This window comes from Lutjanus erythropterus, chromosome 15 (assembly GCF_056507025.1).
Source record: "Lutjanus erythropterus isolate fLutEry1 chromosome 15, fLutEry1.hap2, whole genome shotgun sequence".
NCBI lineage: Eukaryota > Metazoa > Chordata > Actinopteri > Lutjaniformes > Lutjanidae > Lutjanus > Lutjanus erythropterus.
In genome coordinates this window covers 21,528,330-21,545,706 of record NC_139331.1, presented here as the reverse complement: position 1 = coordinate 21,545,706, position 17,377 = coordinate 21,528,330, and the positions used below count along the sequence as shown (strand labels likewise).

Here is a 17,377-nt window from a genome sequence, read left to right as displayed (position 1 = left end):
TACCCCTGTGTTCTCTTCCTGCATTTATTCAAGGTTACTTGGAGAAAACATGCTACTCTGTTTTGCATCAATCATGTTGCAATTTTCAGGGATCTCAGACTGCTTTGTTTAGTGAATCAGATTTTTGTCAAAGTTATAAAGCATCCTTTTGAAAATCATAGTTTAGCCTGCATTTGTTAGCTTATGCTTATTTTGTTAAACGAATGAAACCAGTATGTGATACTTTTGTTTTCTCTTTTTTGCTTATTGTGGTGTTTCTTGTGAATTTTCATTTACAACTTTTATTGGCCTTATGTATTTTTCATAAATTGATATAAAATAATGGATTAAAATGTTTATGATGTTTATGTTTATGGTAATTTAAATAGAAAAATGGGGGTCATAGCTTTACAATGGCATCCAAATATGGAATAGCCCGTTCTCATTCCCAAGTAATCAAATACCATTGTTTTGTCATGCTCGCTGGCAGACTCATACAGAAACAGATGGTACCTTTTAACTGCTGTATGAGAGACAGAAGCCTTCAATTTATTTTAGTGTAAAACCCTCTTTGTCAGGTGAAACAGAATAAAGAGCTAGGGAAGTCAGTGTATGGAGGTGATGCAAAGGATGGATGAGTCAAACAAACACAGGACTTTAGCCCAGAATGCCAGAGTTTATGTCCCATGTGACACCAAAACTTTACCTTAACTTTTAGGGTACATAACATTATGCCCATCACATGACTCTTATCATGTAATGTTCACCCTGTGACTTGCTTTACTTGGATCATGAGACATATGTAACATTTTAACCCAAAACATGATATTTTCCAAAACTCAACCAAGCAGTTTTGTTTTCCACATTTTCCACATGTTAAAAAGGCTTTCTGGCAATGTCTCATACAGCTACTAAATGGTACCTTGTGCATCTGTATGAGATGCTGAGGGCTATGACAAAGATGTCGATATTTGACAAGCTGGGATGAGAACAGGTTGTTACAGCATTTTCTGTCCACAGTGAGTACACACTTTAACACACCACAAATACACAGCATGGGCCAGACACAGTGTCTTTTACTTTGACCCTCTCAATATGCATTGCTTTTCTACTAAGCTATCACCTTTTTGTTTTTGTTTGTTTGTTTGTTTTCTTTTCCTTTTTTTTTTTTTTTTCCCATTTTAGGCGCCCGTAGCTTAGCTGGGGGGCGTAGAGAGTACGGTAGGTCTGGTAGGGAACCACTTTATTATATCCTTTTTTATATGTTGTTAATACAGTTTTTCATACATTTTGTCTGACTCATTAACATTTTCCACTAAAATAAGATATACCATAAGTTGAAAATGCTGTCATACTCACTAAGTATGTATAATACATTTATATGTTTTCATCTGTTTCCACATTGAATCTAGTGGAATTTTCAAGATTATGTTCTGGATAATGACCACAAGAACAAAACTAACAAAACTGTTGACTACTGTCGCAAATGTTGGCCTTGTGTTAGCACACTGGCAATATTTTTGTACAATATCTACTGCATTTGAACAGAGTGAGACACATGGATAACTGTTAAAAATATCTTCTGCACAACTGGAACATACCTTAACTGAGATGTGCATGAAGCCCCTTACCCAATCCATAAAATAATTTATTTGATTTGTTTTTATTTTTTATGTTTTAATATTACAGTTCTGTTCAAATTCATTGGTATTAGTAATGATTCACTCCCTTGCTTTAACCATTTTATACATTTTCTTTAAGCGAACAGAGGGGAATAAAATCAGCACACAGTAGTGTGTCTTTATTTTAAATATCCTGGCATGCAGCAAGGCAGGTTATGACCAACATAACAGCTTTGTTCTACAAACCACCACAAATCAATGCTGCTTTTTAGATAATATCAATTGGGTTTTCATACTTAAAGTTCTGCATGTATAAAAAGACTTCTTAAGACCTCTCAGTTTTCAGTAGTTTGTGATTTTGACACTGATGGCATTTTAAATAAAGCTCATTCTTCTAACATTAGTTTCCAGGGAAAGATACATACTAGCATTACTCAGACTTAATTTTAAAGGTGGTGGGTGATGGATTTAGTGATAAAATTATACATGGTTGCAGATACTGGCATACTGGAAAGTGGGAATCTCTAAGTTGAAAGTCACTGAAAACTGGAACTGGAACTTTTTATATAGTCTACATAATCTTTCACACAGTACTATATTTGTACTCAAATACAGTATATATAACAGTATTATATAGTATTATATATAGGTGCAGTATTACGCATAGCAGCTGTTATTGGTTTGGATCTTACTCAGTTCATCTTGAACATCCAATTCTCAAGCAAACTACATGCATAATGTGGGTTAAATTTATATTTGAAAATGTCTGATCATAATGAAATGTTTATATTTGGCAGCAACATTTATATTCAGCTACCACTGCCATATTATAGCAAAACCATTTCAATGAGCCTTCTCACAGCGGAGCACATTAACAGTGAGGATATCAAACAGTCTATCAGTTGTCTATCCAAAACTTTGGTTCAAAGCAACAACTTGATTATTTGTTGAGATTCAGATCTCCAAAGGATGAATCATTAAGTTTTTGGTGAACCCATGACCTTTCCTCTAGTGCCACCATCAGGCCAAAGTTCCCACATGTACAGATGGAATGGGCAGATTTGCTTAAATTTTTTAATCACAAGCACACTCCCAATTGAATAAACCGTTTACATTTTGGACAGTGTTATTCTAGCACAAAATATTTTAACCTAACAGGCAGCTTCAGATTCAATTCAATTTTGACGACAAAAAGAAAAGCTTTTTCAATCCAACTACTCCTAAAGCTCTAACAATACAAAGTGTTCTTTGTTTTTTCAAACACTTGTAATTATAGGGTACGTGTTTTTATGTGTGAAGGCTGGAGAAGGTTAACTTTTTTTGTGGTTGTATTTGGAACACTAACCACTACCTCATCACTGGGGCCAAGGCAATGAAAAGCGAGTTTGTTGAAATTATACTTTCAGGCCATTGATTTGTATTGGTTTGTTGTGATATATCATACATAAAAGGTTAATCCACCTTGCATCCATGGGGGCATCACCACTGTATGTATATATGTATGTGGCTATGAACAACATGCTTGTTTGATTGTACAGCTCTTGAAAAAAGGCTACACAAACCTACTTTTGAAATTTTGTAAATCCAGCTAAATGTGCTGGAATTACCGACCTTCACACCCTTAAAACCTGCTAGTCATCCGATGTCAAATCATCCATCCAGTCACTCATCCATCTATCAATCCATCCGCTCAGCCATCTTTACAAACCACTAGTGCCATACTCCTGAGGCCTGAGGAAGTATCTTCACAATGGTTGTGTTCAATAACATTGATAGGAAAAAAGGAACAAATTCCCTTTAGTCAATGCTATTTTTTGCAAAGTAATTTATTTTGCCTGTCGCAGCATGTATCTTTTGTGCACAAATTAAAAAGAGATGATATTTAGGTGAGCAGGAAAATACAGATTTAGAGGAAATTGTTCAAAAGGAATAGGCCGTTTTCTATTTTAAGTACATAAATAAGAGTTACTTTAAACTTCATCCTGGAATGCATCAATGAACAGACAGTTTTACTGATGCAGTGTAGCACCTACAGTATTGTTCTAGCATATGCATTGTTCTCAGTTATTTTTACAGTAAGGATGTTGTGATGTGCCTATTAAAAAGCAAGCTACATCGTTGGCTCTAAGAAAAAAAAGTTGGAGTGGGCTACACACTACATTTATGCAATTATGTAAAATAGAAGCAATGCTTTCAACTTGTTTGTCCATATACACCATGCACTCACTGCTCATTGGTCTGACAGCCAGTACAGTAAATTGAGAGAGATAATGATTACATTGCAAGTAGAAAAAGCTATAGACTGTGATGTTTAGGCTTTTAGACTACAATGATTTTGCAGTATAATTGCTCAGATAAAAGAAATGCATATTTTGTCTTGCCATAATGGAGTGAAACTAGATAGTAAATCTGCTGGTTAATACAGTCTACAGTAAAACAAAACAGGAATTACATCTTCATTTTGTTGCATCTTCAGCCCCCATGCTCATATACGCAGCTCGTCAATCATTGCACATCATTACGCCACAGCCTACCCTGACCTGAGTAAGAACAGCATCTCACCAGCCTGTTTGCCAGTCTGAGTCAACAACTATGGCAAGAACGGCCTCTGGCACAAAAGGAGGGAGTCGGACGGAGAGGAGACGCTGTCAGAACTTTTCTGAAATTTAAGTGTTGACCACAAAGGAGCAAAAGGTTTGAGGGGCCTTGTTAAAAAGTATGAGAGTGAAGGTCTGTTACGAATTCTCTGCACTAAAAGTATTATGAAATGATATTAGGTCACACTTTACATAAAGTTCGTGTAAGTACCATAGTCTTTTATAGTATTTACATAATCCATCTGGAATCTTAGCTGCGTACAGCAAAGTGTGAACATGATAAGTGATTATAATTGAATTTTAATCACCTGTATTATAATTATATTTTAAGTGCAGGCTGTACATGCACTTCATGTAAAGTATGGCTTAAGCTCATGCAACCAATCACAAAGGGATTTAAAGGCAAACACAATGGTTGTAGAATTAAGTAGGGTGGTCATACCCGTTCAGTGTAAGATTTGAAAAATGTGAATGTGAAAAGTGAAACTTCATGAACCTTCAAGTGCTGCAGTACAGCATGAAACACTTTTCAATATACTATACTGCTGCATTACAAGAGGCAGTCAGGACCAAAAAATGAGAGAAAAAAAGACTGTCTTGCTTTTCAGTTGAAAAACATGTTCTTTGTCTGGGTCTCTCAGCACATTTTGTCTGATTTTCTTTGTTTCCTTACTGTCTAAACTTCATTTCTGTTAGCTCTACAAAAGTGCTACTTGACAGAGAGTGAAACTTTCCTATTCAAGCCCATGTTTGTGGCATTGTGCTACAGTTGTGGGGTGGCTAATTCAGTAGTTGATCATGAGGACTGTCTTTGTCTCTTCTTCTTTATCTGTACATGAAATTTGTTGTTGGCCATATACTCAAAAAAATTACAATTTTCTGTGGATCTCTCAGGAGACACAGTGTATTGCTAACAAAGCAAGTTAATGATTTGAATACTTCTCTACACAATAGAAAGAAGAGAAAGAAGAAAAAAATCTTGACATTTAAAACTGTTATTTGGAATCATTTAAATTGGTTTTATTAAATCCTGAATTTCAAAATCTGATGTGATTTTTATATGTATGTTTTAATGTTTCATGCTCTGTGTCTTGTATGTATATATGATAAAGATGTAGCTGTCTGTTTTCAGATACAGATGATGCATGTTACCTACCAGTTGCTGTATGTTTCAATGTATTACTGACTTATCAGTTTAGTCAACCCTGATAAGTATAGACTGATCTGTAGATTATGATACACAGGCAACTTACTAGGGCAATGCACATGAGCAAAATTCCTTTCTTAAAGGCTTCACACTTTATTTTTGCTATGACAACACAGAAAATTTTCAATTTTGTTTTTCACTTTTGTCCAATTTGGACCACATGTTGCTGCTTTTTATTGTGATCACTGTGATATTGTTTTAGGTTTTAGAAAGCAGTAAGATGTTTTTGACAATACTGGCAGCTGTAACAGAAGCAAAAGGTAACAAGTACAAAAGTCTAGGCAAATACATATTCAAACGTCCCTGGCAATAACAACCTTGTTATTGAAAACAAGGTTGAGACACTTCCTGAGAAACTGTTGCCTATGAGCATTGCCCATTTGCATTTTGAGACAGAAACACAGCCAATGCTGAATACTGAGCGTTACTCAGCACCAGCACTTCCCCTGATTTTTATCTTTGCGTGTTGAAGTGGTGTTTGAGTTTTTTTCAGTAGGATTATAAATGTAACTCACTCATATAAATCATTACACTGTAGGCCAAATGCACTTTTTTAAAGAGCATTCAGCTCTGCACATTCAGCAAAACATTGATGTGACCCATTTCTAACACTGTGTATTGAGCATGTCTGTGTTTCTCTCTCCACGGTTGTTATTGAGTAACAGCTCGATAAGTAAAGCGAAAATATCCTGTAGTTTTTTTAATCAGCTTGGAGCTTATTGTGGTAGGTATGAGTCACTGTAGGTGTGCATAAGTGTGTGTGATACCTGTATCTGTCTTTTCTAACTGCTGTTGCTTGCTCCTTGCAGGGATTCAGTTTCGTCTCCCTACTACTTGCAGCGTGGACCGCGCTCAACCACCTCCAGGTACCAATTTGTTTCCATTCCTTCTCCTTTCCTCCATACTAGCACTTAATTTGCAAATTACATTTCAGCTGCAGTCATACATCCATGGGTTTAGCAAAGGGGGGGTCTGGCTATTTTTGACAACACAAAAGAAAGAATATATATAAATAAAAGTGCTTCCCTTTCCGGTTAACAGTTGGTATAACACATACAATTTTAATAACGTAATATTATTGCAAGTGCAGTTACCACAAAGGCTTTTGCTTTCATATTGCCTCCTTCAAAATCACTGAAAATTAGCTGTTCTGGAAAATCTATGCAGTGAAAATTAAACACTCACCCTATTTAGGCTTGAAAGGTGGCTCTGAAATGCTTGATCATGAGGATGGCAGCATTCTAAAAAAAAAAAGCATAAGTAAAAAAAAAAAAAAAAAAGAACAATAATGAAGTATCGCAGTATGGTCAAGTGCAATATCCAATTTGCAGGAGCTGCAACTTTCTGATTAAGTAAAAATGTGTGCATTATAATGAAGAACTGCAGTGCTGCAGATATGCCCTGGCCTACAGATGTGCTTCTCCAGATGTAAGAAAACACGTTTATTTGGTGCAGACCACAACAAATCATGATTTTAATAGTTTCATCGCAATCGTGATCATCACAGTATCCCAATCACAATATTGCTCAAAATAATTGCAGTTTTTACCATATTGTGCTATATTACAGTGGTTCCCAACATTTTTCCTAGTAGCCTCCCATTTGTATCGAAGAAAAGATTTACTATCAAAAATTTACATCGGTTATAATTATTTCCAATCTTAGAACATTTACCTTTGTTAAATGTCTCTGTTCTAGTATAAGCTTGACATTTTTCATTCTAATATCCCAACAGAGTAGGCTTATACGCATTCATCCTTACCAAAAGAATAATAATGATTCATTATCACAGAGCTTGAGGTCACGAGTGTGTGGCCTACTAACAGTGTTGGGCAGTACTTTATTACTCAGTTATATATTGTTGTAACATTATTACTTTTTCCAGTAACTAGTAATGTAAAGGATTACAATATCCAAAACAGTAATTATAATACAGTTACTATTGCAAGTAACTGTGAGTTAGCGAGTTACTTTCTGACCTAGAGGCTATCCCATGACTTGTACATGCAGCATTTCAGGGCAGGTCAAGTCAGCTGTTATCCAAAAAGTTAAACGAAGAACGATGGAAGATGAGGGAGAGGGAGTTATATGTATGTGCGCGTGTATATATGTATAATAACTGCGATAACATTAACATACACATACAACTTTAATTAGGTAATTTGCTACTGCAAGTTCTGTCACATCAAAGGCTTTTCTTTCTTTCCTTCTTTTTTTAATGTTTCACTTTTCCTTTTTAATTACCTGTCTCAAAATATTAACTGAAAATGAGCTGTTCAAAAAAAAAAAAAAGCTGTGAAAGTAAGCTGTGAAAGTTAAACACTTAGTCTATCTTGTGTAGGCTTGAAAGGTGGCCCTGAAAAGCTGGATCGTTTGCAGATGATGGCAGTTGTACCATAACAACTTCATTAGCTAATGAACATTAAATAGAAACCTCTCAAACCATATCAGCAACATGAATCTGTCTGTTCATATGAGCTTGGTATACATTAATATTAATTTTTTTTCTCCAATATTACAAAATCGAGCCGAAATACACAGCTTCAATTTGTCACTAGGCTTACATATTAGCCCCACTGGTTAGCTTACTTGTTTGCGTTTTTAATGGTTAGAAATCTGTCAAAACGCGTATAAAACCTATAAAAAAACACTCCAACAAAACTTCGCTATCAATGTTAAAGCTCAGTATCATCCAAACACTCGTATTTGTTTTCCAGTTTTACAAAGTACAGCGTCTGTTTTTCTTCTAGCCTAATAACTGTGGCTACTATGGGTGTTAGCACTTTTCTTGTTTACAACCGTTGGCGCCTGACGTCGGTCGCGAGCGCCAGAGACCATCAGAAGCTGAGTGAGCCCACCGGAAACAACGGTAGAGATATGTCAGCTTGAGATATATTAAGAGAGTTATATCAATTAGTAAATTTGTTGTTGTACATACCCGTTTGAACGTTATTTTGTGGGTCTTGTTCATCACAATGTCCTCCCCGGTCTACTGCTCTAAAGCCAAGTTCAACCGTCCAGCTCGTTAATTTCCAATGCAAACTATACAGGGCTTCTCATCCCAACTCCTCATAGCTGAAATACAGCCGGTCTATTCAGCCTCTCTTGGTCCTCTGTGCTCCTCAAATTCAACAAGTTTTGAGGTGAGTTCACAGCTTAACAGACAAAATCAGCAGAAAGGTCTGTCACCTTCCTCTGAAAGGTTCCTCAGCAACATCGTGGGTGTGTCTGATTGCTGAGTGGAGCGTTCAATCACTGATTAATTAAGGCACGTGCAGTGGCGGAAGAAGGACTCAGATCATTTACTCAAGTAAAAGTATCAATACCCCACAGTAAAAAATACTCTCTTACAGGTAAAAGTGATGCATTAGAAACTTTACTTAAGTAAAAGATTAAAAAAAAAAAAAAAAAGAATGAGCATCAAAATACATGTACCAAAAGAAAAGTGCTCATTATGCAGAATAGCTCATTTCAGAGCAATGTATTCATATGTTATATTATTTGACTATAATCTATAGAATATTGCATGTATGTGATTTGAATGTAGGCGTTTGTAAAGATGGGGATAATTTTAAAGGCTTTATGTTAGAGATGCAACGATTAATCAATTATTAATCAATTACTAAATTATTTCCCAACTATGCTGATAATCAGTTAAGCAGTTTCAGTAATGTTTTTGAGAAAAAAGTTAAAATCCTTGGATTGCACTTTCTTAAATGTAAATATTTTCTGGTTTCTTTGTTCCTATATGACAATTAAGTATTTAAAACAAACAACTAATAAGGGATCAATCGAGAAAATAACTGACCCATTAATTGATTATGAAAATAATCATTAATTGCAGCCCTACTGCATACTACTGTGTAGCTTAAAGCTATGACAAGGAACTTTATATTATGTTGATTTTGGAGGCCCCAAAGCAGCAGGGTTTCCTCTGCCATAACCACGAAGATAATGTCAGAAATTAAAATTATCTGAATAAAAATCTCTTCGTGCTTCTTTTTTTTAACTGGCTAGTATAACTCTGCCTTTGAAAACAGGCAGGCTCATTTCATCTGATTTCACGGAGAAGCCAATCCTATCAAAGCCGGTCATACGGACGAATTATTATCAAATTGAGACTGCTTCATAACAAATTTAACACTCCGTGTGGTACCTTGAATCTTAAATAATATAGCCTATTATATATTTTTTGTCTGTAATGTTTTATATTAATTTAAATCTGTAAGTAACGAGTAACTCAATTGATCAGTAGTGGAATAAAAAGTACAATATCCCTCTACAATGTAGCAGAATAGAAGTATAAAGTAACATAAAATGAATTACAGATATGAAGTAGAAGTACCACAAAACTGTGCTGAAGTAGCCTACAGTACCTTAGTAAATGTACTTTGTAACTTACACCACTGGGCACATATAACGTTTTTTATCTAATGCTGAGGTACAGTCATGCTAATCTTTACCACAATTTACACCCCAAAAAATGCAAGTACACAGAAAACAACTTTGTTACAGTACAACATGACAACAAACATGTATTTCGTTACATCCACCAGTAAATAATTGTTTTATTATTTATTGATTGATTAATCTGACCATATTTTTTTGAGCAGCCAGTGAATCAAATCGATCCATACTGAATAAAGTGTCAGAGATTTTTTAGCCCATCACAAGATCTCAGAGCCTTCCTGACATGTCTAAACATCTTTTTTTGTCCAACTATGAGTCTAAAACTTAAATATATTAAATTTACACTGATATAAAACAGAGAAAAGCTGTAAAATTACAGCTAAAATTACAATAAAAGCTCAAAATGTGATCCATTAGACACTGTGCTTGATGTATAACTTTAGGATTCATTACTTATCACAGTAGTCACCCTTTTATTTACTGGCGATCAACCAATTAATTAAATAGGGTACTCGTGTAATCATTTTCTGTGTGTGTTATGCACACTGTTGATTCACTGTGAGTGCTGATGAAGTAAGACATTGCAACAGAAGGTAACTAGCTTGGATAAACAGTGAAGACATGGAGGAGATTTGAGGATAGATGGTACACAGCTTGTTCATTTGTGTTTTGATACAGAAGCTTGTGAGCTGTGAAAAGGTTTGTTTTGAAGACATAAAGTAACTGAGCGCAGTTTGTTTACTTGCAGTACCACAAATACATTTAAGCAGAGCAGCAACACATTTTCATAGCATGACATTCAGGTCCATTTAGTCTTGGCTGTGCCTCCAGTGTGTGGGTCTGTTTACTGAACTGCCCAGTGCAGCAGCGCTAAGCCAAACAGTCAAATTCAAACACAGCCAGGCACAAGTGACTACACAAAGGACAGGAGACTTCCCTGGTCTATATTGTCCGAACTTTCGACGAAGGCTAAAACTTGTTGTGCTGTAGCTCTGCAAATTTACTCTCTTGATTATACCTTTTCTGAGCTGACCTTTTCTACATATTTTCAGCAATTTATTTTGTGCAAAGGCTCCTGTTGTATTCTGAACATTGTTTAGCATTTGCTTAAACTGTGGTTCTTATGTGTAGGTGGAGAGAGCAGGAGGTGTGTTCTGACTGCATGGCAGTATTGATTTTTCGGCCTGTGCTGTACAAGATTTTCTTCCTGTTTTACATTTGAAATCCCTGAGCGATGTTTCAAAAGTTAGTGTAAAATGATGAGTCTAGACAGAAGACTTCGAACTTTGATATTACAGAAGTGAAGGGATTTACCACCACAATGTTTTTTTTGGGTTGTTTGCTCCTGGCAGTTAATGAGTCACACCATCTTCAAGACAGTACAACATATTTTTACAATGTTTTGACTGAACCCAGAGAAGTAAACCTTACCTCCACCCTCATCCTACCGACATATTTAACACACAAGGACTACCTACTTGGGTCGCTGGGATGCCGTTCTAGTGCCCAAATTCTTTTACTAGAAAGAGATGCTGTTGTAACAGAATGTAGAATGCAGAATATGTTGTGTTGGCACTGACTTATGGAAATAAGCAAGGACATTTCTGAAAAAGATGCCGTCTGGATAACAGCATATGTTGCACCAAAACCTGCATGATGTTGATACTGATGTTTCAGCATCAATGGGACGTTCACAGATGTGACTGTCACCCAGGATGCCATGGCCACTCACACGCCCACATATCATCACAGATGCTGACTTTTGAAATTAGCAGTGGTAATAATCTGGATGGTCCTGATTTTTGAAAACAATCTAAAATGTGGACTCACTCAATCAGTAAATAGTTCCAGCTAAGAAAACTGCATAGGCAGATCAGGTTATTTTGACTAGGGGTCCCCCAGTATCCCAGTACATTGTTGTTGTTTTTTTAAAAGCGCTAATTTAAACAGAAACAGAAAACAATAATATGAGGTCATTAGGAACAAATTGATCGACAAAGTCATGAAAAATAATAGAATAAAACGCGTTAGATGAGTATTGCTTTGGAGTCTGCAAGTACCCCAGTCAGTAGGATTAAGGCTAGTATAGTACATGGTGTTTTAACACTGTTAAAGCAAAGTGGGTGAGATTTTTTTTCTTTGGGGCAAACACAAGATCTGTACGAGCTTTTTGACTCTGAATTTGATTTAAATTTGAGTTAGATTCTTATTGGAAGACACTCCTCAGTCAATGGCCAACAGTTGTGTCGGAGAAGATATGACCTCTGCCTACATCAAGATCCCACATTCAGTTACAGATTAAATATTACAACCATTTACTCAAGTAAAGGTAGCAATGCCATAAAAATACTTCATTTCAAGCAGTGGAACCTGGTATAAATGTAGCAGAGCAAAAGTTCGTTATTTCCTTCTGAAATTTGGTGACATAGAAAAGTAGCATAAAATACTGCATCTGAAAATTGTTGTTAAAGGTATAGTTCAGAATTTTTTGAAGTGGGATTGTATGAGGTACTTATCCATAGTCAGTGTATTACCTACTGCAGATGGTAGTTGACACACCCACAGTTTGCAGAAACAGCAAGAGTACTGGCGTAGGAGGCTGAGCTGCTGCTGTACTGCTGTGGACAGGGTCAGCAGTAAAACATATTATAACCACCTACAAAAAAGGCCTGCCTAAAAATATCAATGTCACTTTAAGTGTACGCTATATTTGGAATATTTTCCCAATTTTACTTTGCCGTCAGCAGCTTTTTCCAGTAACACAAACAAATAGGGATGCACCGATCGACAGGCCAGAGACCGGAGCCGGCAGCAAACACACTGACTATAACGTCGCAGCCACAACTGTGCTGGTCACAGCCACACACAATCGGACACGTGCTTGCATGAAGTCGGCATTAGTGATAGATTCCAAGAACAGGATAAAGAGAAGACAGACAGTTAACAAAGAGATGGAGCAGCTGAGCAGCTGACGGTGTCACCAAACGACAGTAAACTTTCTAGCTCTTCAAGCTAATGTTAGCCAGCAGCAAACTACTATTTACAGACTGACAGTCAGTTAAAATCTCACTGGCTAAAGAATAAACAACCCGTGTTGATGCATCTCCTCAGACATTTTCTCATTGGGACTTGTTTAACTTCTTCTCTGTTTATCTCACTGCAAAGTTTTACTACAGCAAACTATTGCACGTCTCAGTCCCCGGTTTGTTTACATCTGCTTCCGCATAAGATCATGTGAAAGCACGTCCCGTCTCACAAGGTCGCGCTCCCCCTCTAGACCTTAATCTTAATATAATAATGTAACGTGGAGCAGTTTTGGAGAAAATGTAAAAGTTATTTAATAGTCTGTTTTATTATGAATACTCATAAAACAAACAAAACAGCAGTTTCCTGGAAAAAAAGCTGTCTGTTGGCAAGGTAAAGCAGTGACAATATTCAAAGTATAGAGAAACTGATTATTGATTATTTTAGGTGGGTAAAATATGTTTTGTTGCTGACCCTGTCCACAGAGGTACAGCTTCTAGCACTGGTACTCCTGCCGCTTACTATCCCTGTAAGTACACCATGGTAAATGTATCGAGCTGCATTTACCCACTGCTCAGGTCAATTTCAATAAATGTACTTTTTCTAGCAGTTTCAATTTAAGCTCCTTGTTAAAAGAAGATAAATTGAATGTAAGGATTTTTACGCAAATGACACAGACATGAAGACACAGTGAAATTCCTTATCTCAGTCCACTGTTAAAATCCAGTGATGCTTTAGTAGACCTCTAAGGGGACAAGGTACACTCTATAGGAGGACATCTGGTGTCTAGTCAATGTTACTGCAGGACATTGTGATTTTTTTTTTTTTCTGATTGCAATTCTCTCAGACGTCTATTATGTGGTGATATGACAGCTCGGGAGTCAGTAAATTAAATGTCTTCACTAAACAACATTAACCTAAGCAAATAATTGTGTAATTATGCCCAGCATGTAAATGTAGGCGTATGAGGCAACAAATGTGTTTCCAAATGTCAATCCATTTAGGCGAGCATAAGGAGTATGAATGAACTGCAGGAGAAGGGTGCAGAGCTGACTACAGCTAACTTACAGTCTGATGAAAGGTTAATTCAGAGTCTTTGTCATTACCCTGCTGAGGGAGAACAGTCCCATTTATTACTTCTGCAAAGGAGGTTGTGTGACTGTTAAACTGTCAGTCCGTTTGTTTGTTAGTGCACATTCCTGCTATGGAGACAATATGTGAGACCCTATCAGCTGACCATTTAAAAATCACAGTTTTGAAATAATTACATCCTGTTGTTCATTGGTGGATGACATACAGTATTTACTGCGTGCATTCATGCTGTCAAGAGGAGAGAGACCCTGTTGTTTGGAGACCCCATGAGTATTAAACCATAGTGTCAATTTTAAACTTTACTGTGACATTGTCGTTGAAGCATTAGAATTTCCTCATCGTTTAGTCAGTCCATCCATGCCGCCACAACAGATAATAGAAGATATCTTTTGTAATTAGGGCAGGGCTGCCCAAAATGGGGTCTGCAGGTCAAAGTTGGCCCATCGTAAGCTTCAGTTTGGCCTGCTACATTAGGACCAGGCAACATATCAATATTATATTGTGATATGAGATTAGATGTCGTCTTAAATTTTAGATATCATTATATTGTCGTATGGCAGAAGTGTTGTATTTTCCTGGTATTAAAGGCTACATTAGAGTAACTTCTAGCTGTTCTATTCTGTTCTAGTCTTTAGCCACTTAGTTATTATATCCCCATTACTGATGACTATTTATCAAAAAAATCTTTTGTGTTTTATTTGGTGAAATCAGTATCCATTTAAAAATAAATAAATAAATAAAATATATATATGTATATATATATTATTTTTTACAGGCTTTTTACAGACAGAAGAGAGGATAGACAGAGGGCCACAGGTGGGAATCGAACCAGCAGCCACTGTAGAGGACTGATAGCCTCAACACATGGGGCACACACACTACCAACTTAGCTACAGAGGCATCCCAACAACAACAAAAAATCTGTAACATAAATCGCTGTTTATGCTGTTTTATTTTTAAATAGGTTGGATTCCAAATTATTCATTATTTTTCATAATCTGAGCATCACAGGCAGAGTAAATTGAGGGAGCTGGGGGTCCTAGTACCATTTTACACCTTAACAGTGACACAATCAGTGTTTTCTTTTGGCCAGTGACCCACCACTAAGTTTCAGTTCTGGCCCTAGTTTCTGGGTATCTACAGTGTTCCATCTCTCCAAAGTATACAAGAAACTTAATTCATCACTTTCAGTTGGACTTTATCACTTGGACCGGGCGCACTCAGTCACAGAAAATGAATGAATGCACAGTACTGCAAAGGCTTATGTAATATGAATTTTAATTTAGAACCAGAATAAATGTCTTTAATTAGAATGTCAGTTTCCAGAAGAAAAACTATTTACTTACATCTTTCATATGTCTTCAGAACATTGTAAGAAAGTGTGTTTAACCCTGAAATTAATACATTTTCATTTACTACTGCAGTACAGTATAACTACAGTTAAATGATCAGATTTTTCTGATGAGAAAAGCTCACGCGAATTTGTTACTGTATAAAATTTTGAGAAAACCCAATACGTCCTCTGGAAACATGTCCTTGAAATCAAATTATGGACAAGATTTTAATGTGTTGTATTGGCAAAGCAATACAGGCTTAACCACAAAGAAATACAGATACTGGAGAGATGCAATTGCAAATGAGGTTTATGACACTGAATTTGTATCTGGTACCAAGCAATCTGTAGCATCTTCAGTTTTGAATGGAAGTCAAATGGGTAGAATGAGTAAAAATAGAATGTGTGGAGTTGCGACTGCCTGAGTCACTCGGCTCTTTTCATTTTGGTATCCACCCACTGTGTCTTGCAGAGCTGCAGCCCCTTCAAGTTGGAAGGAAGTCAAGTCTGTGACTGGATTTAGCTTAACAGAGTTCCCTGTGGTTTCTTATTTCTTATTGCATTTAATTACCTGTAATCCAAAGTGCTTTGTGAGTGTGTATATATATCTGTTTTCGTGTGGGGCTCTGCCTGCACCTGTTTATGCTATTATATAGCTTGTGTCTGAGTCATCAAAGCACAACAAACGTATTCATTGTCTTAAACATTGTACTATTCAAATTTATATAAATAAATGAGGAAAAGAATAGGAGACATCGAGTGAATGACTCATGACTCACTTGTGAAACCATCAGAAGCATTGAAGGGATGAATGACTGGATGATAAGGGCCATTATAAGTGTGTCTTGACTCATACTTGTAAAGAAAGTTCGAGCTATTATTCTACTTCTCAAAGTCTTGTTCTTCTCTGTGATTCATGCAGATTTTTTGAGGTTACATTTGAAGTAAACTCATGAATGGAGATCTTTTTTTTTTATTAAAAGAGCAAACTTTCTGTATGGCAGTTTCTTTAAATTAAAAATATTTTTCATCTAATGATGAATTCAGTTAAACAAGTTTAAAAGGGCAAGTAGTGTTGTGTTTGTGTATGATCCATATCAGAATTAAGCAATATTCACTCAAGTTAAAAAAAAAAAAGTTTCAGTGTCGGTCAAAGTCATGTCTACAAATGGATTTAATGTCTACACTCACTGAGTTTCAAGTCTCTCAGTGTGCAGATTGATACAATAAAAATAATGTAATGTACAAGCTCCACCCACAGTTACTCCAATAAATTAGGAGTTTCTGTAACTTCTAATAACTTAATAGTTAAAAAACAGACTAGATATGTCCAACTCATAGCCATTTCAGTTCATTCTTGCTTTGTGCAAATCATAACATGGACTTGAAATCTGACATCAGGGTTCATTAAGGCTTCTATCTGCACAATGCAGTGAGACGTATTTATTTTTATGAGCTGATCTTCATGTTAATGCTATAGTAACATTACTTTTGTCAAATTCTTTGTCTGCAATCTTAATCCTGGGTGAATCTGCCATGTCTGTAATATGTCGAGTAAAAATTCTACTGCAAATTACCTACCATGTTTCACCAAACACAGAGGTCCTGTGATAATATTAGTCCTGTGCGAATCGGCATGTCAGTGATTTGGGGTCAGTTTTTTGTTGTCTGTGTTTAGACAACTGAACGAGAATGAAATGTGGTCACAGCTCATAATACATTGAACCATAGTCAACAGCTGTGCTGTGAGATCAGCTATAATGAGTGATAATGACAGAGAATGTTAGCTGCAAATGTGTATTTATGCTTGTAATACATGCCATGCAGAAAGAGGGCAAAACAACTATAAACTGTATTATTTACAGCAGTAACTAACCAAGAACTGGTCTGCTGCAGGATGCCCAGCCAAACTTAACATGAGATGTCTGACTTTACGATCTAAGGAATGTTTATTGAGATACGAGGTGAATGACACGCTGAATAGGATGTTATGTGGTTGTGTGGGGCTACACACAAGAAGTGCATAAACAGGGAAAAATACAAGTCCATCCACAGCTGTTTCAGTGATGGCTGAGAGGACCCAATGTGCTGATACTCTGACTGGTCAAACTTA

At 36.4% G+C, this 17,377-nt stretch overlaps 1 protein-coding gene across 1 annotated transcript in view; it reads left to right on the top strand.

The window, feature by feature from the left end:
- The window catches only part of dlgap2b (discs, large (Drosophila) homolog-associated protein 2b), a 118,099-nt gene that overhangs the window by 84,278 nt on the left and 16,444 nt on the right, over positions 1-17,377 (top strand). Inside the window, exon 7 of the mRNA XM_084737077.1 lies at positions 6,215-6,271. Coding sequence (XP_084593203.1) covers positions 6,215-6,271 — 57 coding nt within the window. The remainder of the gene's footprint in view (positions 1-6,214; positions 6,272-17,377) is intronic.